The 20404-nt window shown below is 28.2% G+C and overlaps 1 protein-coding gene and 1 pseudogene across 2 annotated transcripts; one reads left to right on the top strand and one right to left on the bottom strand.

The window, feature by feature from the left end:
* The first annotated feature begins 8163 nt into the window (after positions 1 to 8163).
* LOC143193680 (larval cuticle protein LCP-17 pseudogene) lies at positions 8164 to 10058 on the top strand (annotated as a pseudogene). Its single transcript, XR_013005075.1, has 3 exons — positions 8164 to 8199; positions 8638 to 8836; positions 9923 to 10058. The product of XR_013005075.1 is annotated as a larval cuticle protein LCP-17 pseudogene (transcript).
* Positions 10059 to 10151: 93 nt separating this feature from the next.
* Positions 10152 to 15560, bottom strand: LOC143193911 (odorant receptor 94b). Its single transcript, XM_076400353.1, has 5 exons — positions 15086 to 15560; positions 12482 to 12581; positions 10698 to 10802; positions 10489 to 10644; positions 10152 to 10285 (listed from the first exon to the last, which is right to left on the bottom strand). Exons 1-5 carry the CDS (start codon positions 15523 to 15525, stop codon positions 10226 to 10228), a joined length of 861 nt encoding a protein of 286 aa, XP_076256468.1. The 5' UTR covers positions 15526 to 15560; the 3' UTR covers positions 10152 to 10225.
* Between the last annotated feature and the right edge of the window lie 4844 nt (positions 15561 to 20404).

Here is a 20404-nt window from a genome sequence, read left to right as displayed (position 1 = left end):
ATACATTTAATTTTTATATTGGTTAAATAATCAATTTTGTTACTTTTTAAAACATTTACTGTTGTTTTAATTAATTCTTTCCTGCCTACCTCCTGGAAAAAATACACTAATTTCAGAATATACTTCAGCAGAATACAACAAAAATCAATCAAACTAAGCTGATATTAGTGATTAGAATTATATTCCTTTTATTTAAATAAAGGCTCTGAAAGTTTTATTTTGATCTGGAATTATTATTTGAACACGAAAACATTTTTGGACTTGGAAAGATTTTAGTATTTTTAACTTTTCTTAATATATAAAGGAATAGTTAATAGCCATCATTTTAATTTTTATCTATATTATATCCCATTAATGGTTGAATTTAAATAAAGTAATAAAAAATCGTAGACCGAAAAACTAAAACAGTCCCTGACATTTGTCTGATATAGGCGACAATTTTAAGCTATACATTTAATTTAACGAAATAAGGTAATTTATATTGCAAGTGGTTACTAATTAAATTTTGAAATGCATTAATTTAACGTAATCGATTACGTTAAAAAATTGGTGATCCATTATATTAATATCATTCATTTAGAATAAATAATGTAGGCGTTTAATTTTAACTATAATATTTTTACTACTATATATATAGTAATAATTATTCATGCAAAGTTTAGTAGCGTCTAACATTTCATTTTAAATATGAAAATTTATGTAAATGTTTACAGATCCAAAAAAAATCATCTATTAAAAGATGCGAAAAAGCAATTTTTTGTAATATATTATAATTTTGTCATAATCGTTGAAATGTTAACATAATTAAGCAATACCTTCATTTTAACCCTTCATAAATCATTCTGCATTATTATCAATGTCATCAGATTACCCAATTCATGTAGCGGATCTACTAGTATGGGTATCATCATCTTAAATATGGCAATACTATCGGTGGAAATCGATCAAATTTGACGGATTATTCAGTGCATTTCAAAACAATATTGTCCCCGACCACTGGGAGGTTATATAAGCGATTTTTGATAGGTCACATCTTCAGTATTGAACTTTTACTTGGTGATGAAAAGACAACTGCCACGATGAAAGCGATAGTAGTACGTATCTGATATTTGATTTAGTCATTTTATAATTTATGGAAATGGGCAAATTTAACGGTATTTCGATAGTACTGTCACACATACATATATTTTTCTAATAATTTGATATTTCGTGTATTTATTATTTAAAATATAATTAAAACGTATAAAATATAAACATTATATTGGCTGTATTTAAAAAAAATAAAATAGTAAATTATAATAATTTGCTTTGGTTAGCTGGTTGTTAAAATCATTATTTCAGAAAATACACATAATTATAATAACGATTTTTGAAAGAACATATATTTAAAAAACTGCAATATATAGAATCAAAAAAAAAAATAACGTAAAGGAATTTTAATATTTCTTGTTAGTAAATTAGCTGAAGGTTCCCAAATTTTAAGGTATTTTCGAGTTTAATAATTAAATTTAAAAAAAATCAGTGAAATCCACGAAAATTATTATCTGTGCATAAATGAGGTTTGGTTTATTACTTTTATCATTAAATATCTTCCTAAAACGAGCAAGCAAGGGAGAGTAGATATTTTTTAAAGTAAAAATAAATATATTTTGGATATCTTTCAACACCTAACTAGCATTCTTTTAGATAATTCATAAAGAACCATCATAGAACATTTTTCCCACGTTATAAAGAGATGGTAACTTATTGCGATATTCACTATCTTTTATATTGAAGCCGATGCATCTGCATTAAAATGTTTTAAATGTCACGATTACACTCCTTAATATATATTCTTAAACCTTTTATGGGACAATTTTATAACATTAAACGTACGATATTTTTCTTTAGTCCATTAGGTATTTAACACTAGATAAATATTATAAATTATTATTACAATATTCTAGCCCTTGTAGAGCATAGTGCTACATCTATAGTATTCTACATACTATCCCAATTAATATTTTATAGTTAAATTCTGCATCATCAGTCAGGTACAAAAGGGAATTATTTTTCAAAAGTTAATACCACATAGAAAGGTATTTAGACGTGTACAGTTGATTAAATAAATAAATTAAAAAATGAACGAAATAATATTGCTGATTTAATTAAATCAAAAATTTCTAATTGACGAGATGAGTTGGAATGAAATTTAAATATTAGGCTATTTTAAGATGGAGTAAAATGAGATGTAAAATTTTATATGAAGGTCAGGTTCACAAGGGAAAAAGCATTCAATGTTAGAAAGACCATGAAGTGAACGTTTGCTAAATGTAATTTTGATCCTTAAGAAAAAGGCTTAGTAAATTTTGAGATATATTTGTATGTAGTACAGAAGACCCTATTCTTATATTTGCTGCGTTAGAGATAAAAGATAGCAAATTATATTTAAGAATACCTAACCTCCATTTTATAATTACTATAGATTATTAACTATCGTTATATTTTAGTCATAAGCATTAATTCCTTAGATTTTGATCTACAGAACTTTGACACACTTTTTGGAAACCACAAGGTTCTTATATATACGTGAACAATTAATGTACCATGAAATGTTTCAATCCTTCATGAGTTTAGATAAAATAGAATGTGCATTCATGACAGATAGGTTACAGAATTTTTTCAGTTTTTAGATAAGTCGATCAACTTCAATCGTATGAAAAGAACAGGAGTACATTATAAATTACATCTAGTTACCCCTGAGGAATTTAATAAGGTGATTATGGGTTTCTGCAACCGATATGCCTTTTATATTCCAAATGTATGCATCGGCGAATCGCAATTAAGGTTTTAATCACATTCCAGTTTTTTGCACGGTGTACAATATTCACGTACACGGTACAATTTTCTGTTACCAAAAAATATAGAGGCACTGTTATTGCAATTTACGTGTACGTATAAAATCCTACGCTAACTTTCATATATTATTTAATATTCGCTATATACTTAATTATATTAATCACACAATATAATCGCCAATAAATTTTATATTAAACACATTAATGATATGTGGTTTTATTGTATCTGATACTTCCTTATCTCTTAGCATTTTAGAAAGTATTATGAAGTAAAATCAGTGACAACAGCAGTAAATAGATGTAACACGGGTGCTTCTTTGTATATTTCGTTCAGGTTTGAGGTTAAAGATAATTATTACCAGCCAATATATCTTCGTTTTTAAAAATTGTTCTAGTTGACAATACCAGCGCACTTTTATATTTAGGTTAAGTCATAATGTTTCCACTGTTTAAAGAACAATTGGATCTAAAATTAAGTATATATCATAATATATTCTCGGTATGCAGGAATAAAAAAGTTATTAGGTGATAAATTGGTTTGTGATTGTGTAGTGGATGACCTATCCAATCGATATATATGAATACTAAAAAGGTTACTTTTTATCTTACGTTTGTTGTACTAGAAAAATATTCATACTTTGTGGTTCGTTTGATTTTTGAAAAATTTCTGGAATACGCAGACTATTATATTTGTTTGTTTTTATCTTTATATCATTTGATGCTGCTATAGATCTGGTGCAACAAATTGATAAATTGATATAGAATTATTGCATAATTGTTTAATAAGATGTATGTTCGATAAGAGATGTTCTTATTAGTTCTGTCGTTTTATTTTTAGGGACTAAAATTAGATTTCTATACCAAAATCTGTATCTGCAGTCGACTATAACATAATCTCTGAGAACCAACAGTAGATCTTATTTATTTTAGATTTCAATTAAATCAAATTTTTATAACGTGTTCATGCTAACAAAGTATGCAATCCGATTTGTAAATTGTGATGACAATACAATTGATATGACAACGTTAATTTGAATTTGGTTATTTAAATAGAGAATGAGGTGATTAGAATTAATTACAGTTTTCGTAAAAAGTCCGTTCAATAAAACAGTGAACTCACATCATCTTGATGAATTCAAAACGACGCAATGTTGCCGCATTTACTTTGAGTTAATGTTAGTTAATTACTTCATTTTGGCTCTGACATAACAAAATTCTAATCCAAATATAATAGTTAATCAAAAATTTAATCAAATATTATTTATTTTATCATTATAATACATCTAACGCATATACGATCGATTAAACTACAATAAGTTATGGAGTCAAAATAGTTTATAGGTTTTCCTATGTTTTATTGTATTTACAGTGAACTCTTTTCACCACCACCTAAGAAATAGTATTTTAGGCGCCTTTTTATGTAGTATTATCCCCTGGAATCCTAATTCACCTAATTAACAATTGTATAATAATGTATATATGTTATCATAATATATTCTTGGTACGCAGAAATAAAAAAGTTATTAGGTGATAAATTGGTTTGTGATTGTGTAGTGGATGACCTATCAAATCGATATATATGAATACTAAATATGTTACTTTTTATCTTACGTTTGTTGTACTAGAAAAATATTAATACTTTGTGGTTGGTTGGTTTTATTTTTGAAAAATATCTTGAAAACGCAGACCATTATTTTTGTTTGTTTTTGTCTTTATATCATTTGATGCTGCTATGGATCTGGTGCATCAAATTGATAAATTGGTATAGAATTATTGCATAATTGTTTAGTAAGATGTATGTTCGATAAGAGATGTTTTTATTAGTTCTGTCGTTTTATTTTTAGGGACCAAAATTACATTTCTAAACTAAATCTGTATATGTAGTCGACTATAACATAATCTCTGAGAAAAAACAGTAGATCTTATTTATTTTAGATTTCAATTAAATAAAATTTATATAACGTGTTCATGCTAGAAAAGTATGCAAACCGATTTGTAAATTGTGATGACAATACAATTGATAGGACAACGTTAATTTGAATTTGGTTATTTAAATAGAGAATGAGGTGATTAGAATCAATTATAGTTTTCTCAAACAGTCCATTCAATAAAACAGTGAACTCACATCATCTTGATGACGCCAAAACAACGCAATGTTGCCGCATTAACTTAGAGTTAATGTTAGTTAATTACTTCATTTTGGCTCTGACATAACAACATTCTAATACAAATAAAATAATTAATCAAAAATGTTATCAAATATTATTTATTTTAACATTATAATACATCTAACGCATATACGATCGATTAAACTACAATTAGTTATGGAGTCAAAATAGTTTATAGGTTATCCTGTGTTTTATTGCATTTACATTGAACTCTTTTCTTTTGCACACCACCTAAGAGGTAGTATTTTAGGCACCTTTTTTATGTAGTATTATCCCCTGGAATCCTAATCCACCTAATTAACAATTGTATAACAATGTATATATTGTATATAATGTATCGTATAAATTGTATATAAGTAATGTATTTTGCTTTCATTAGAGAGCACATTGATCTTTTACGTTTAGTTATTGTTTCCTTTGGTACAGTGTTTCTTCGTAAAGTAATTATGATATCACTGTATTTTTCCGTAGTTTGTTCTGTTGCTACCTGTATACATCTCTGTTGTATGTATAAAATCTTTCCGGTATACATAAATCTAGATTTAATCTCTACATTCTCCATAATACATTTGCCATATATGTAAAACAGTTGGTATTCTTTCTTTCCTCACACATTTTAACTAATTATAACCTCACAAATGATTTCACATTCTCCAGTATGATTTCCTATAGTTATCATATATTACCTGTATACTCACCTTCAGTTGTTTCCACTATGACCATCCTGTCGTGGAAATTGTCAGCATTGAACCATAATCCGACATTTAGAAAGTTTCATTCAGGTGAATAACTAAGATGTCAATTTCTAATCTATTTAAAATTTGTTTACAATTACATCATTTTTCGATGTGTCTGACCGAGTTCTTTCAAAGAGAAGGTATATCTGCAAGAAATTTTTAATAAACGTTATAACTAATAAAACCTAATCTATTGTTATTTCAACGTTTACATTTTTCAATTAACTTGTTGCCTTAACACTATTTTTATTTCATCTTGCCTGTGTGACCGTTGGGGATATTGGTCCCATTGTGAAATATCCATGTCTAATCTGAATACACATATTGAAATAAGTCTTCCTTAATGTTATCACATGTTTCTAAAATGTCTATTTATTATATGCATTAAAACAGAGCAATGTCTGCAACTTCAATTAGACCTCTTCGTGTGTTATATTTTTTTACTGTTTAATTCCAATATATAAGCTTCCTATATAATGCCTCTTTGAGATTTTTTATGGATGGTTTCCAGACTAGTTTCCTAACAGCCCGCTTCGTACGAGGACGGTTTTTTCGGAATTTTCAATTAGGACGACTTTGTAAAAATAAAATCAATATATATTAAACATATGACGTTAGTTCACTGTTATAGTGAATAAACTATAGGTAGCTAAACTTGTGGAAGTGACAAAAGGAGAAAAAATGAGTTATAAATTATTCGGTTCCTCTCATTCGATGCTAATGAACAACAGATAAACTATTCAACGCCAGAATGATCCGTCTACAATTCGATTAACTTAATTCCTCATTATAAATGTCCCATTCTCCTCAAATATTATGAAGTTTAAATTAACACTGCATTCTAGAAGGGCCCATCAAGTATTCCAAGTTTGTTTAGCTTCAGTCAGCAAGTTTCACACTGACTGAATCAGTGAATCAAGCTGAATTATTGACTAATACCTGAAATTGCTATTACAATGAACTGACTTGACTTGACTTGACTAAAGGATACAATCTGCCAATGTTAATGTTAAATTATTGATTTATTATTTATTCAAACTGTTACAATTAGCTTTTCAAAACAGCCAATTGGTTTTATTTTTAATAAGAAATCATATTTTAGAGTTATTTGATTAGTCTAGAATATTGAAATTGAATGATATTTTGTCATTAAAAGTATAATTCCCATATTCAACCGTGGAATTAATTATTATGAATAATAAAATACACATACTCAATATTTTTATTAACTAGCTAAAATAATGTGCTATACTTCGTTGTTCGCTTGACAGTTATAGTAACCGTTCTAATAAGCATATGGTTATTTTGTAGCAGAAATATTTGTGCACATATTGTACATCTGTAATTATATACAAATGTTACCAGACAAAATGCCAAGGATTGTATTATATTAGCTCACGTTTTACCTCAATCGTACACAATGTCGATGTGCAACATATTTTTTTTTATATAAAAACATTGTTTTACATATTTGCACATATTTAGTATTAAAAAAATAAGTTTTGCGAAAAGGCATTTTTTGTGCTTTCGGGAACTTTGTTTGATATTATATTTTTATTCTAATTTCTTATTATTGCATTAGGATCTAAGGAAGTGATATTTATATAATATAAGAGATAATTGTTATGTTATGATTATATTGCACAGATAGTATAATATTTAACTATCATTATCTTTTCAATATTATTCAGATCATTTTCATAATATAAAGGGTGGTGAATTCTTTAGTAATAACAGTATATGTATATGTTGATTTTTAATTATAATTTTACAACCTTAATATATTAAAATTTAAAGGTGTTTTATAACTAACGATAATTTATTGGCGCTTAATATTATGTCGCATCCTTCGCATAACCTTGACCTGTCGTCTTCTAATTAATTTTGAAGTTTACAAGTTTGTTATATTTGATTTTACTGTAAATACTTATTCCATATTGAGATAAAATTAATACAGTTACAGTTACAATGACAACGACACAATGGTGGGCAATGACACATAACTGTTTTAAATATGCATAAGATGTATATGAATATATATAGAGATGAATATGTGAAATTAAGAAAATATAACAAAAGTGTGAACTGAGGGTATACTGTAAAGCCTTTTGGCAACTAAAGGGCTTAATGTTAATCTAAAATATGAAAGTCCTATTATAGGGTAATAATTTACTTTTATGCATCTTAATTCGTTATTATTTTTTTAATTATTCTTTCGTAACTGAAATCAATCCAAAAACTTTCTGTCAAAACAATGTTTATGAAAGTATTACCTTTATTTTCTATTCCAAGGAAAAATATTTCAAATTTACTATTAAATTCAAACTAAAACGGTTTTATACGTTAAATTTATGTGGAAAATCACACTCAGGTATGAGCTAATTATTGAAAGAATATTCAGATAATTGTTTAATAAAGATAATGATAAATATTTTTGGCTATTGTGTTACCAAACAAGTATGTTGGTTTATGAACTATCAAAAATAATATATTTACCATATAGATAGAGATATCCAGTGCATGGAATGCAACTTCTATTTTAAGTATTTTTAAGTATTTAATATAAATTTTAATGCTTTTATTTTGCGAGTATTTTATTTATTCAATAAATGAAATCAATATCATCATGTTTTTATCGATAGTGTATACATGTTACATGTTCAAGACATCTCTCAGTAACAATTTTTGAACCACATAGGAAAACTAAATTTTTTTGAAATTTTGTAAAATGTATAAGTAAATTTTAATTATAAAATCGAATAAAGAGCTAATATAATATGCTAAACGTTAAATAAATACTATAAATAAATAGCTATAATATCTACTATCAACTACTATATAATATTTACTATAAATAAATAGCTTCAGGTACTTTTATGTTATTTTAATTTTTAGGTTAGTATTTTTATATTGTACATAACCACTTTCTCCTTGGTAAGAAGTCAAAGTACTGATGAGGCTCATGCAGGAATTGTTCGACAGTTATTCGATATAAATCCCGATGGCTCTTACGTTTATGCATTCGAAACAGAAAATCAGATATTTGCTGAAGAACAGGGTTACTTGAAAGATGGAAACACGCAAGTTAAACAAGGTGAGTAATGTAATAACACACTTATATTTTTATTTTATATATTTTTAAATTTTACCCAATTTGAATAAATATTAAGGAGTGTACAAAAAAATATGTGATTAATTTAAAGTAATTAGTTAGTATATTGTTTATAGCATTTATACAATTGAAAATTTCCAAAGAAATAATTACAAAAGCGTGAGTTTTATTATATGTAGTAAAGTGATAAATTTGAGCAATTAATTTTTTTGTTTAGAATATTTTGAATTTACAAACATATAACTTAACTAAGAAAAACGAAAACGTGTTTTTATTAAAAATAATATAGTAGCTATAAGTCTTAACCATGTGAACCAAGTTTTGATGTTTTCATGACCTGGTGCTCAGATATATTTTAGGGTGGGTCATCTTATTTAAACGGTTTCATGTACACTATCGCATATTTCACATATCGTCAAATTTTCCTTTGATAAAGTATGACACAAGGGCCTCAAATATTGTTTCTAAATATATAAATATAATAAATAAAAATAGTAATTCTAAATATATAATATAATAAATATAATATAATAAAGTTTGTAAATAACTTATATGTGCCAGATTCTAAAATTTATATATATAATTGTTATTGCAGAGTAAGATAAGGCGACGAATAATTAGGTTTGAAATCTGTTTATGCGAGAGTACCGCAAGCTAGTAACAGAACACAGCAAAATATTTATGTATGACTCTGGATGGTAATCGTTATGCAATGTGTAACAGCTGAGTTGCCTTCTTAACTTATGTGGAGTGTACTAGTTGTAATATAGCCTTCAAACAGCAATTATTCTGGCTTTGAAATCGTAGATCTGGATAATATTGACAGAATAACAATTAGGAAAATGTATCGTTTTACAGATTTATATTCTTTAATTAAATTCTTCATAAATTCAACATTTTGTTAACACGATGTTGTACATAATACTTAATATATACAACTGTTCAATATCAACGAATTTGTTTGTGTGGCTTCTTCTTTTAAACGATAAAATTTCTTGTCTTTAAATATTAAATATTTGAATTCTTTTATGATAATTGAACCATGTTTTGAATATTTTTATATTTTAGGTCAATATCAATATACAGCCCCAGACGGACAAATAATCAAACTAATCTATACTGCTGACGAAAATGGTTTCCATCCTCAAGGAGCTCATCTTCCCGTGGCTTAAGAACTCAGCCTAGATTCCAAACCGTACAAAACATGTGATAATAGAAGTTATTATATTTTTTATACTCAGGTTTTATGCAAAGATGTCTATTTTTCTAAGTCACCTGTTTATTAAGACTTTGTATCATATATATGAGCGTGTTCTCTGTAATGTTTTACGATACTTTTCTGCTAGTTTAAGCAATGTATATACAATTGTATTATTTTTCGCTGTAGATTTGTTGCAAGACAGCAAAATAAGAATAAGATGAACGCAGAATCTAAAAAATATCAAAGAAATTAGTATTAACATGTAAATCGTATTTTTGGTATAATATATTTAGAAAAAGTTTTTTTTTAATATTAATATTTTTGTAATTATATAGATATATATTTTTGTATTAGTTATAGAACATACACAACACATACACACATATATTTGTTAGCATTCGAAGCTTTCGTCAGTTTGTAATTTAATTATTACCAATGTTAATGTTGTTAGTGTCATTGGAAATAATTTTCCTGCTGTCAAATAAGCTGGCTTCTTCGACCTCTCCATAAAGATGATTAACATTTTCTTGAGTTTTTTGCTAGTATTATACCATTTGGACATGTAACAAGCATTGTTTAAATCAACACTCTGCAAAATGTGAACATATAAAGAATATGTATTTAAAAGTTTTCATATTTCACCAAAGCTCGCATGTTATGCCCGTACCAACAATAAAGGGCTACTTGTGAAACCATATTTATAAAAAATGCTACGTTTACTACAAAATCACCACTTGCAATAGGAGCCTGAAATAGAATATAAAAAATAAAATGTCGAAGTAAACAATATGTTTTAATTTAATTACTGGAATAACACTTAACAGATCAATTAAAAAGTCCTCGGCCTACCATAGTAAAGCACATTTTTGTAGCTAAATTATTTTTCTTATTCAACATAATTTCCTTCAAGGGTGATACATTGATTATAGCGAACCTCCAACTTTTCGATATCATATTTGTAGCACGATTTGTCCTTTGCTATATAATAGTCGCTGTTAATGGTCCTTCCTTTTTCAAGGTAGGCAATGAAAGCTATTGCTTGCGCATCTCAAAATACAGACGCCATAACCTTGTCAGCCAGCTTGATAGTTGATTTTCCTGGGGCAGTGTCCGGAAACTCGGCATCAAGCCAAGTTTTTGTTTCAACTGTATTTTTCTATATTATTGAAATATTTCTATATATGTATATTATTGCCCAAAAACCAATATTTTTTCAACACGCTAAATTCCTTGTTATCCATTTTTTTCACAATAACATAAGTTGCTTCACTCAAAATGCTATAATTCACAAACTAATGATCTGACGGCTGTAAAATTTTTACACGCATCTTTTGAGGGTTAGGGCTAAGTAAAAAACATATGGATTTAATTGTAGTAGCGCCATCTATGTGTCAGACTGGGGACTTGAACTGTTATAGTAGGGAAATTCATTGTGTATAATCGGATAGAAAAAAACTATTTTTTTTAACTAATGATAAATAAAAATAAAGCTTATGTTGATATTTAAGCTGAATATATTCGTATCAAAAATATCGAAATATTTCTAATGTTTTCAGCGATTACCATTATACACTTATTATGTTATACAATGAGTTTTATGTTTATCTATTTTAAAATTTTTTTTTGTTTGAATCTCTCATTCGCCTCAAGTATTCCTTTTTTTCCATTACCACTACAGAAAACAAATGATTGTGTAAAATTAGGTGATTTTTAGTTCGTGTTTTGTTTCTTAATATTTTGAAACTTTATTAGTTCTTGTTCACCTTAACTTATCTGGTTTAGTTCTCGAAACAATGTTTCCAATAATCGCAAATTAAATTAAGAAATAACGGGGGCACACAATAAATAGGTTTCCGGTTAAAAACAAATAATACATATGTTAGAAATAAATCTAGATAACCACACTAGTAAAAAAATGAACGATATTGATATATTTGTGTATAGGTGGTCATATACGTTTGCGATATTTAATTATTAATTTTAATCAATATCCAATCGTCAAACTCTATATACCGGACAATAAAGCGACAAAAATCCTGTTAAATATATTGAGCCACAAAAATGTGAAATCCAGTAGATCTAATAAAGTCATAATAATAATTTGATTTATTCAGCTTAAATCTCCAGATTATTTTGGTGATATGACGAGAAATATGGGATTAAATACCCTGAAATAATTTGATCCAACGAGATGGCATTACTTCTAATTCATATTTTATTGATCTGCGAATCTGGATATTACAGTGGGATTCGATTTTATGACATCTTGGTAGTATAGTAATTAGTAGTATAAGTAGTACATATAAGTATCTACAGTTCTATATTTAGTCTTATTTATTATTTAATGTAATATATACTGTTATCTTATTTATATATTTTTGGATCTGTTAATTAAAAAAGGTTGTTTTAATAATTAAATTACTTACAATAACCATTCCAAAAGCACCAAAACAAATAACTGCTACGCTACCAGCTAATTGTGAAAATGTAACGTAGCAATACAGCTTCTCGATTATGTCTATAAATCTGCAAATAAAAAACGGTTAGATCAAATAAGGTGTAATTTAAAACTTTAGCAATAATTTTTTTACATATAGTGTTTGTTAATACAAATATGGCTTCTCTTAATAATGAATTAATTGTAATATATTTATTTAATTATTAAAAATATTAAAATATGATTGAAAAGTTTCCAAAACTTGGAGATGTTTCTAAAACGAATATTTCTTTATCAAATATTTTATTGTTCGATTTATAAAATTCACCCCACTGTCTTTACAAACTTTTTTAAAATTTATTTATTAAAACTAGTATACAACTAACAATTAACTGTAATAAATAATTAATAATAAACAACTTTTAAACGAAATTTTTCGCTGATTCCCTTCATGTTTAATTATTTGCAAGATCAGAAAGTGTTTTCTGTTTAAGTTATTTAATTTTCTGTCTGTGGTTCTGGAGTATTCTTTAATCGGAATCAGCATATCTTTTAATATTGTCCGTAAACGTATGAATCAATTCACAATGAACTTCAGCACTTTATTTTCAAATATCTGAATGGACTGACTTGGACAGTGGAGTCAGTGGCACAGCTCCACAGCTAAATTCCATAGCTCCATACTGATATCAGTATCTGTTAATATAAATTAATTAGGTTCTACGTTGGAGTTTAGGTCAAGCAACCAATACATTTCTCTGAACTTGATGTTGAGTTCATTGTATTTCTTTTTTATATACTCCTTCCACCTAGCTTGGTATCCATAGTCATGCCGAGATATTTTACTGTGTTGGCATACGGAATATGCATGCCGTTAATAAAAACACGTTGTGGAGTGATCCTCTTATTTGTGAATTCATTGTATGTAGATTTTGCTTCAATTAATTTGATTCTCCATATTTTAGTCCAGATAGCAACTTTATCAAAAAAAAAAGAGTGGAGTTTCCTGGTTGAGCTCGCTACCGTCTCGGCTACGGCTAATATTGTCATATGATTAACAGAGGTAGCAGTTACTTTGTCAAAAGCCTGGGCAGCATCGAGAAAAACAACAGAACAAACACCTTTATTTTCTAGAAATTTAGCAAGTATATCTGTAATTTGATGTATTTGGTGAATTGTTGAGTGGACATTCATGAAACCAAACTGGTGAGATGGTATTAGCTTTATTTGCTCGAGAATAGGTTCGAAGCGTTCCCCTATCAATTTCTCAAAGAGTTTAGCCATAACTGGAAGAAACTATAAAGCTAACTATAAAGAAATAGGGCGGTATGATTCAAGTTCACTTATATTTTTACCAGGTTTTGGTATGATTATGACTTGCTTTACGAACCGAAAGCAAGAATTAAACAGGTTGGTTAATTTAAGCTATTTTAAGAGTATATTCCGTAACAATGGCCTAATTTTGTTTCAAATTAAAATGGTACTTAATTTTTTTGTTTTGTCCTTGGTTTGAATGGAATCTTTCTTCCAAATGCTTCTGCAAACCAATCTTCTTTTTTTTCGCTACGGGTCCATTTCCCATCAGTATTTCTAATAGGAGGTATTTGAGTTAAGGGATGTTTAAAATATTTAGTAGTTTTCCAAAGTGAAAATACGGCATTACTATTCACATAGAGTTTAGAAAGAAATCCAGCGATTGATGATTGTCCGATTTCTCGTGTGTGACTCTGTTAAGCATGGTTTAATCAGATAGGCTTCTGGATTGATGCCATCTTCTTCTAAGTTTACGTTAGCCGGCTATTAGATCTCTACTTTCTTTTGGAACAAATATCTTATCTTGTGCTTCCCTTAGTGCTTTTTTTAATTTATGGATATTGTATCTCTAGAGAGAATCCGGGAAGGCTGTTAAGATGCAACACTATGGCTGCTACTACCTTTACTTAAAATTGTTTTCAATACATCAATTTATATGCGGCAATATTCAGATGAGATGCAATAATATAATCATTAATTGACTGATTTTCGTGAAGTTATGTTAAACTGTTTGTCATGATATGTTCTTTTGACGAAATAGGATTTTTTTCTCTAAAACTTGGCCATTAGACAATTTAGAATGACGATATAAGAAATTAGTATAAGGGTTTAGTGACAATTCGAGAATAGAGCTCCATTTGCGTCTTTAAACACAAATGCTTTTCATGATCTTTTTGGAAACATTCTGATGGCTAACTCGGCTTTGGCTTTGCTGTTGAAATACCAATACCAACTAAGTTCATACCATCCTTAATCTCTTGTTCTAGTTCAAGATCATGATACTTAATTTTATTCATAGACATGAAACGATTTTCGTGTTTGTTGATGCGTTACTTCTAATGCATTCTATTATATGTTAATGCAATGAAATACAAAACCAAGCTTTGAATAAGGGATATTCACAAGAAATTTTTTCCATCATTATTAAAAAATTGTCCGGCTTATATTAACTTGGAAAATCACAAATATAACATAATATAATAGATTGAATTGATTGAATAGGAAGAATATTGGAAACTTTTCAGCGAATGCGTTATAATGAGTAAGATATACAAATTACCTGAGTGTTTTGTTATGAAAAATCAAACATTGTCTGAAATGTTGTTCAGCCTCCATATCCATAAAATACCCAATTTTATTTAATCTCTGTATTAGTACTTCGAATAAGCATGTTGCCAATGTCACCAATTTAATGAACAGTATATCGATAATTGTATTAAGATGGGCAGATATTACGACCAAAATAACTTGATATGAATATGTTACAATGTACACTTTATCACTGGTTATATCATACGGAATGTGCATGCTTGTAGGTGGTGTATATTTCGCCTTTACTATCAATGGAGGAATAGAGAGCAAGCAACTTGCTATTATGCAATTTGCTCGATATAGTTTGGAAAATGACATGGTTGATTTTAAGTTATCATTTACACCATCTCGTTCAAATTTAGTGAGCGGGTAATTATTGAAATCTTCTAGCATCCCTTCAACAATCATTAGTTCCTTTAAATGGTACAGTAGTATTATAAATTTTAACAGGTTCGTCCATCGATCGATGGACGAACCAAACGACGTTTGAACAATGAAAAGAACCATTGACTTAGTTAATTGTATGAGACTAGATCTTTGAAACAGGCTTATAGTTATTAATAGTTCGAACAAAAAGGTAGCCAGGATGAAGAATATTTTTCTAACGTAATAATACATATTTTCTTTAGTTTTAAGTTCACTGTAAAAGCCGCTGAATTTCAGTAAACTCTTCTCGTAATTAAATGTTTTGGTCCAGTCAAAACTCTGAAAATAAAAGACTTGGTTATTATTTAAATTTAAATGCATATTATTAATTAATGTGAATAAATCTAATGATTTACGTAATACGTTTTACGTAAAATTCTGTCAAAAAGTTTTAGTTTTTTAGTTCGATTAGTGTGATCGATTTTTTCAGTTTATTTCAACGGTTTTGTGATTTTTCCAACAAATTAAACGAAGAGTTTGTCTTAGATATTGCATTGAAATTAGATTTTGTATGTCTGAAGGTATTGCATAAGATATAGTGAATTAAATTTATCAAAAAATGTGTATCTGTAATTCGATGTATTTGGTCAATTGTTGAGTGGACATTCCTGAAAACAAACTGGTGAGATGTATTAGCTTTATTTGCTCGAGAATACGTTCGAAGCGTTTCCCAATCAATTTTTCAAAGAGTTTAGCCATAGCTGGAAGAAACTATAAAGCTAATTATAAAGAAATAGGGCGGTATGATTCAAGTTCATTTATATTGTTACCAGGGAAAAAAGGTAAAAGTTTTAGTTTTTTACTTTGATTAGTGTGATCGACTTTTTCAGTTCATTTCAACAGTTTTGTGATTTTTCCAACAAATTAAACGAAGAGTTTGTCTCTTAGATATTGCATTGAAATTATATTTTGTGTGTCTGAAGGTATTGCATAAGATATAGTGAATTAAATTTATAAAAAATGTATATCTGTAATTCGATGTATTTGGTCAATTGTTGAGTGGACATTCCTGAAATCAAACTGGTGAGATGTATTAGCTTTATTTGCTCGAGAATACGTTCGAAGCGTTTCCCAATCAATTTCTCAAATAGTTTAGCCATAGCTGGAAGAAACTATAAAGCTAATTATAAAGAAATAGGGCGGTATGATTCAAGTTCATTTATGTTGTTACCAGGTAAAAGTTTTATTTTTTTACTTTGATTAGTGCGATTTATTTTTTCAGTTCATTTCAACAGTTTTGTGATTTTTCCAACAAACTAAACGAAGAGTTTGTCTTAGATATTGCATTGAAATTAGATTTTGTGTGTCTGAAGGTATTGCATAAGATATAGTGAACTAAATTTATAAAAAATGTATATCTGTAATGCGATGTATTTAGTCAATTGTTGAGTGAACATTCCTGAAATCAAACTGGTGAAATGTATTAGCTTTATTTGCTCGAGAATACGTTCGAAGCGATTCCCAATCAATTTCTCAAGGAGTTTAGCCATAGCTGGAAGAAACTATAAAGCTAATTATAAAGAAATAGAGCGGTATGATTCAAGTTCATTTATATTGTTACCAGGTAAAAAAGTAAAAGTTTTAGTTTTTTACTTTGATTATAATTGCAAACTGCATCCTTTATATTATATTGAAGAATTTCGTTTCATAATTCTGAAATAGTTATGTAATGCTGCATCTGTGTTGCACTTTTCTTTCAGCGTTTTTAAACTGTGCTTTATAATAAAGAAGATCTTTAATCCAATTTAGTTATTTATCCAGTTACATCGGAATGACTGATGTTGTCGGTAACATGTTTGTTATAAACTATTTATATCCTTCTAAAAATTCTGGTCTGCATTTTCATATATTTTATAAGGTAAATATATAATATTTTTGTCACATATATTATCTTAACATTGTTTTACCTATACTCTTTACTTCTGTTTACTGAAGAAAGACTGCTTAAAACCCTAGGCATCTCTTCAATATGTACTATTACCACCGAGATCTTGCCTTTACTCTTCTTCAATGTCTCTCTATGGATTTCGGTAATCTACAGACATGTGTCTTTCTCATCTCCTCACTTCTTCCTGATATTAGATGTTGATTACTTTTGAGCCCCTGCCTTTACTCTTCCTTCCATAAATTTCTATGACTCTAGATCCGCACTGAGGTCTTTTCTTGGATCCACTTTCTTCGCATTTAATGCACGTTCATGACTGAATTCATCAAGGAAGCATATATGAGCCATATTTTTTAATGTTTTTTAGGATGGTTAAGAATTGGTTACGTATTTATTATATGGGTTCCCTTTAAATTCCTACTGGGAACTTTAATCATTATACCATGCAGAAGACATAATTATTATTCTTTTCAATGATTTTTCATAACAAAATTGTTTAGTTCATCTTAACGTTTTATGATCTTATCGACAACAAATGATATATAGAGAGATAAATGAATTTAAGGGAACCTTAACCCTAACATTCGTAAAATATTATATAATATTATGTTAGACTGCATTATATTTTAATACTTGTATTTAAACATTGCCCTCATTTATATATTTTATATTAGAAAATATAACAAATAAATTGGAGATCAATTCAATTATTTCAGAGAAAATTATTAGCCTTGAAAGTATCCATAACAAGCTGAAACATATGCAGCTATTTGAGGGATGTTGAACATCCCTTCATACACTCTTTGGTAATATAGGATTTCAAAGATAAGCAACGAAGGGGTTTAATAAAACTTCCAGATATTGCCTTTAAAAGAATACAATTTTTAAAAACATACAATTAAATCAATTAAGAATTTTTATATCAATTTGTATATTTAGATAAGACACGGATATTTCAGATTATCTTATATTTAAGATGATAATAAATATAGCGTAAAGGTAACAAACGTTGATTAAAAAAGGTAAACGTGGGAATAAATATCGATTAAGTTTTGTTAGACATAACATATATTAATAATTAATTCAGACGTAACTATATGTCATGAAAAGCTGGAAACAAGAATATAAATGAAATATGTTTATTCCTGGTACAGAATTATCATGGAGAAATATACCATAACTTGTTTTTGCAGTGGTTAGAAAATCAACTTTTAAAGAACTTGGAGGAGCCATCAGTTATTGTTATGGACAATTCACCATATTTTAGTACAATGAACGAGAAGATGCCAACAAGTGCATCAGCAAAGACTGTAATTAAGTAGTGGCTTAAAGTGCACAAAATAAGTTTTGAAGAAATCTTGTTAAAGAAAGAACTATTTCAAATTGTTACTAGGTAAATATAAATGAAATGCTTCATTTCGATTTTTGCAATTTACTTTTCTTAGAAATAAGCCCGAAAAAATATATACAGCATATCGGATTGCTGAACCATATGGCCACATATTATTATGAGTTCCTCCCTATCATTGCATATTCAATCCAGTCTAGTTGATATAGGGGGTAGCAAAGAGTTATTATAATAGACATGCTGGCCGAGAAGAATGATTCCATCAAGAACCGTTTGAATAGGTGGAAGAAAACATTGTCGACCATAATACTTTCGGTTTGGATGAACTCGATAAGATATGCAGACGAAGTAATTGATAAATGGTGGAATCGTGAACATCTTTTAGACAGATTGGAAATTAACAGTTTAGTGATTGAATTGGACAGTGACTCGGAAAGTGAAACTGACTAAAGGACACCTTCAGGATATGTGAGAATGCTGTGCAATGCTGGAAACTCCTGAGACAGAGTGATGAGAGTGGAAACAACTAAAGGTATGATTATAATAATCATAATATATAATTAATGGAATATAACTGTAGAAAATGGTACTGTAGAGCGTGAAAGATTTGTGTGCGCAGATATTATTATAACTGTTCAGAATTAAACATGAACATTAGGTTAGAATGTCTGAGGGAGAATGAATACTAACTGTTTTATAGATATGATAATGTCTAGAACTTTACCTCATAGATGGCGTGGAAAAGAGTTCAATATAAGTATAATCAAACAAAACCCTAACCTACAAACTGTTATACCTGTCTTCTTAATTGTAGTTTTAAGTCCGATAATATATGCATTAGATGTACTATAATGTTAGAATAAATTATATTTGATAAGATTTTTGTTCAATTATTTTATTTAGATTAGAATTTTGTTGTATGTCAAACTGAACTAAAACTCAGAGTTGCTGCGGTAACACTGCGACGTTTTGACGTCATCAGGTGTTCATATTATTTTGTTCATCCCCTGTAACTATTTATAATCATGAACAAATTCTAATTGGCATAAAATACAATGTAAATATTTATTGCATCACCAAAACTTGGGAACACCAACAGACAATTACATTAGAAGAGATAAAATTAAGAATTACGTAAATATTACCTGCATGGTGTAGGAATGGGAAATGATTCATTTCCTGATGCCGGATTCGATTAAACCCACCTTTGTTAATGGGAATCTTCAATTCTGCAATGATTAAAACAATGACAAGGTGCATTTATACTAAAATTAAACTTCTATTAGTTATTCTGTGTCAAGTTGAACATAAGTGAATAATTATGGGTATAATTGCTTTTACAATTTCGAATAAATTCTTGCAATTTCTGCATGCTTTAAACTGTTTGTAATTAACTGGATAAGACTATTAATCACGTCAAATAATTTTGACGTTTGAAATTGTATTTTATTATTGGCAATTACATATATGCTATGTATTAATTTTTTAAATTGAATAAAATTTCCTTACGGTAAAAACACGGTTTTGATAAACATTAAATACATTAAAAGTACAATTTATTTTACATATGAGTCTGTAATATTTTTTTGAATTTAGATAAACATTTCCTAGTGATTCTTTAATCTCAT

The sequence above is a fragment of the Rhynchophorus ferrugineus genome, unplaced genomic scaffold (genome assembly GCF_030347505.1).
Source record: "Rhynchophorus ferrugineus isolate W39M unplaced genomic scaffold, kcgeb_rfMv2 rfM3, whole genome shotgun sequence".
NCBI lineage: Eukaryota > Metazoa > Arthropoda > Insecta > Coleoptera > Curculionidae > Rhynchophorus > Rhynchophorus ferrugineus.
This window is presented reverse-complemented; position numbering and strand designations above follow the sequence as displayed.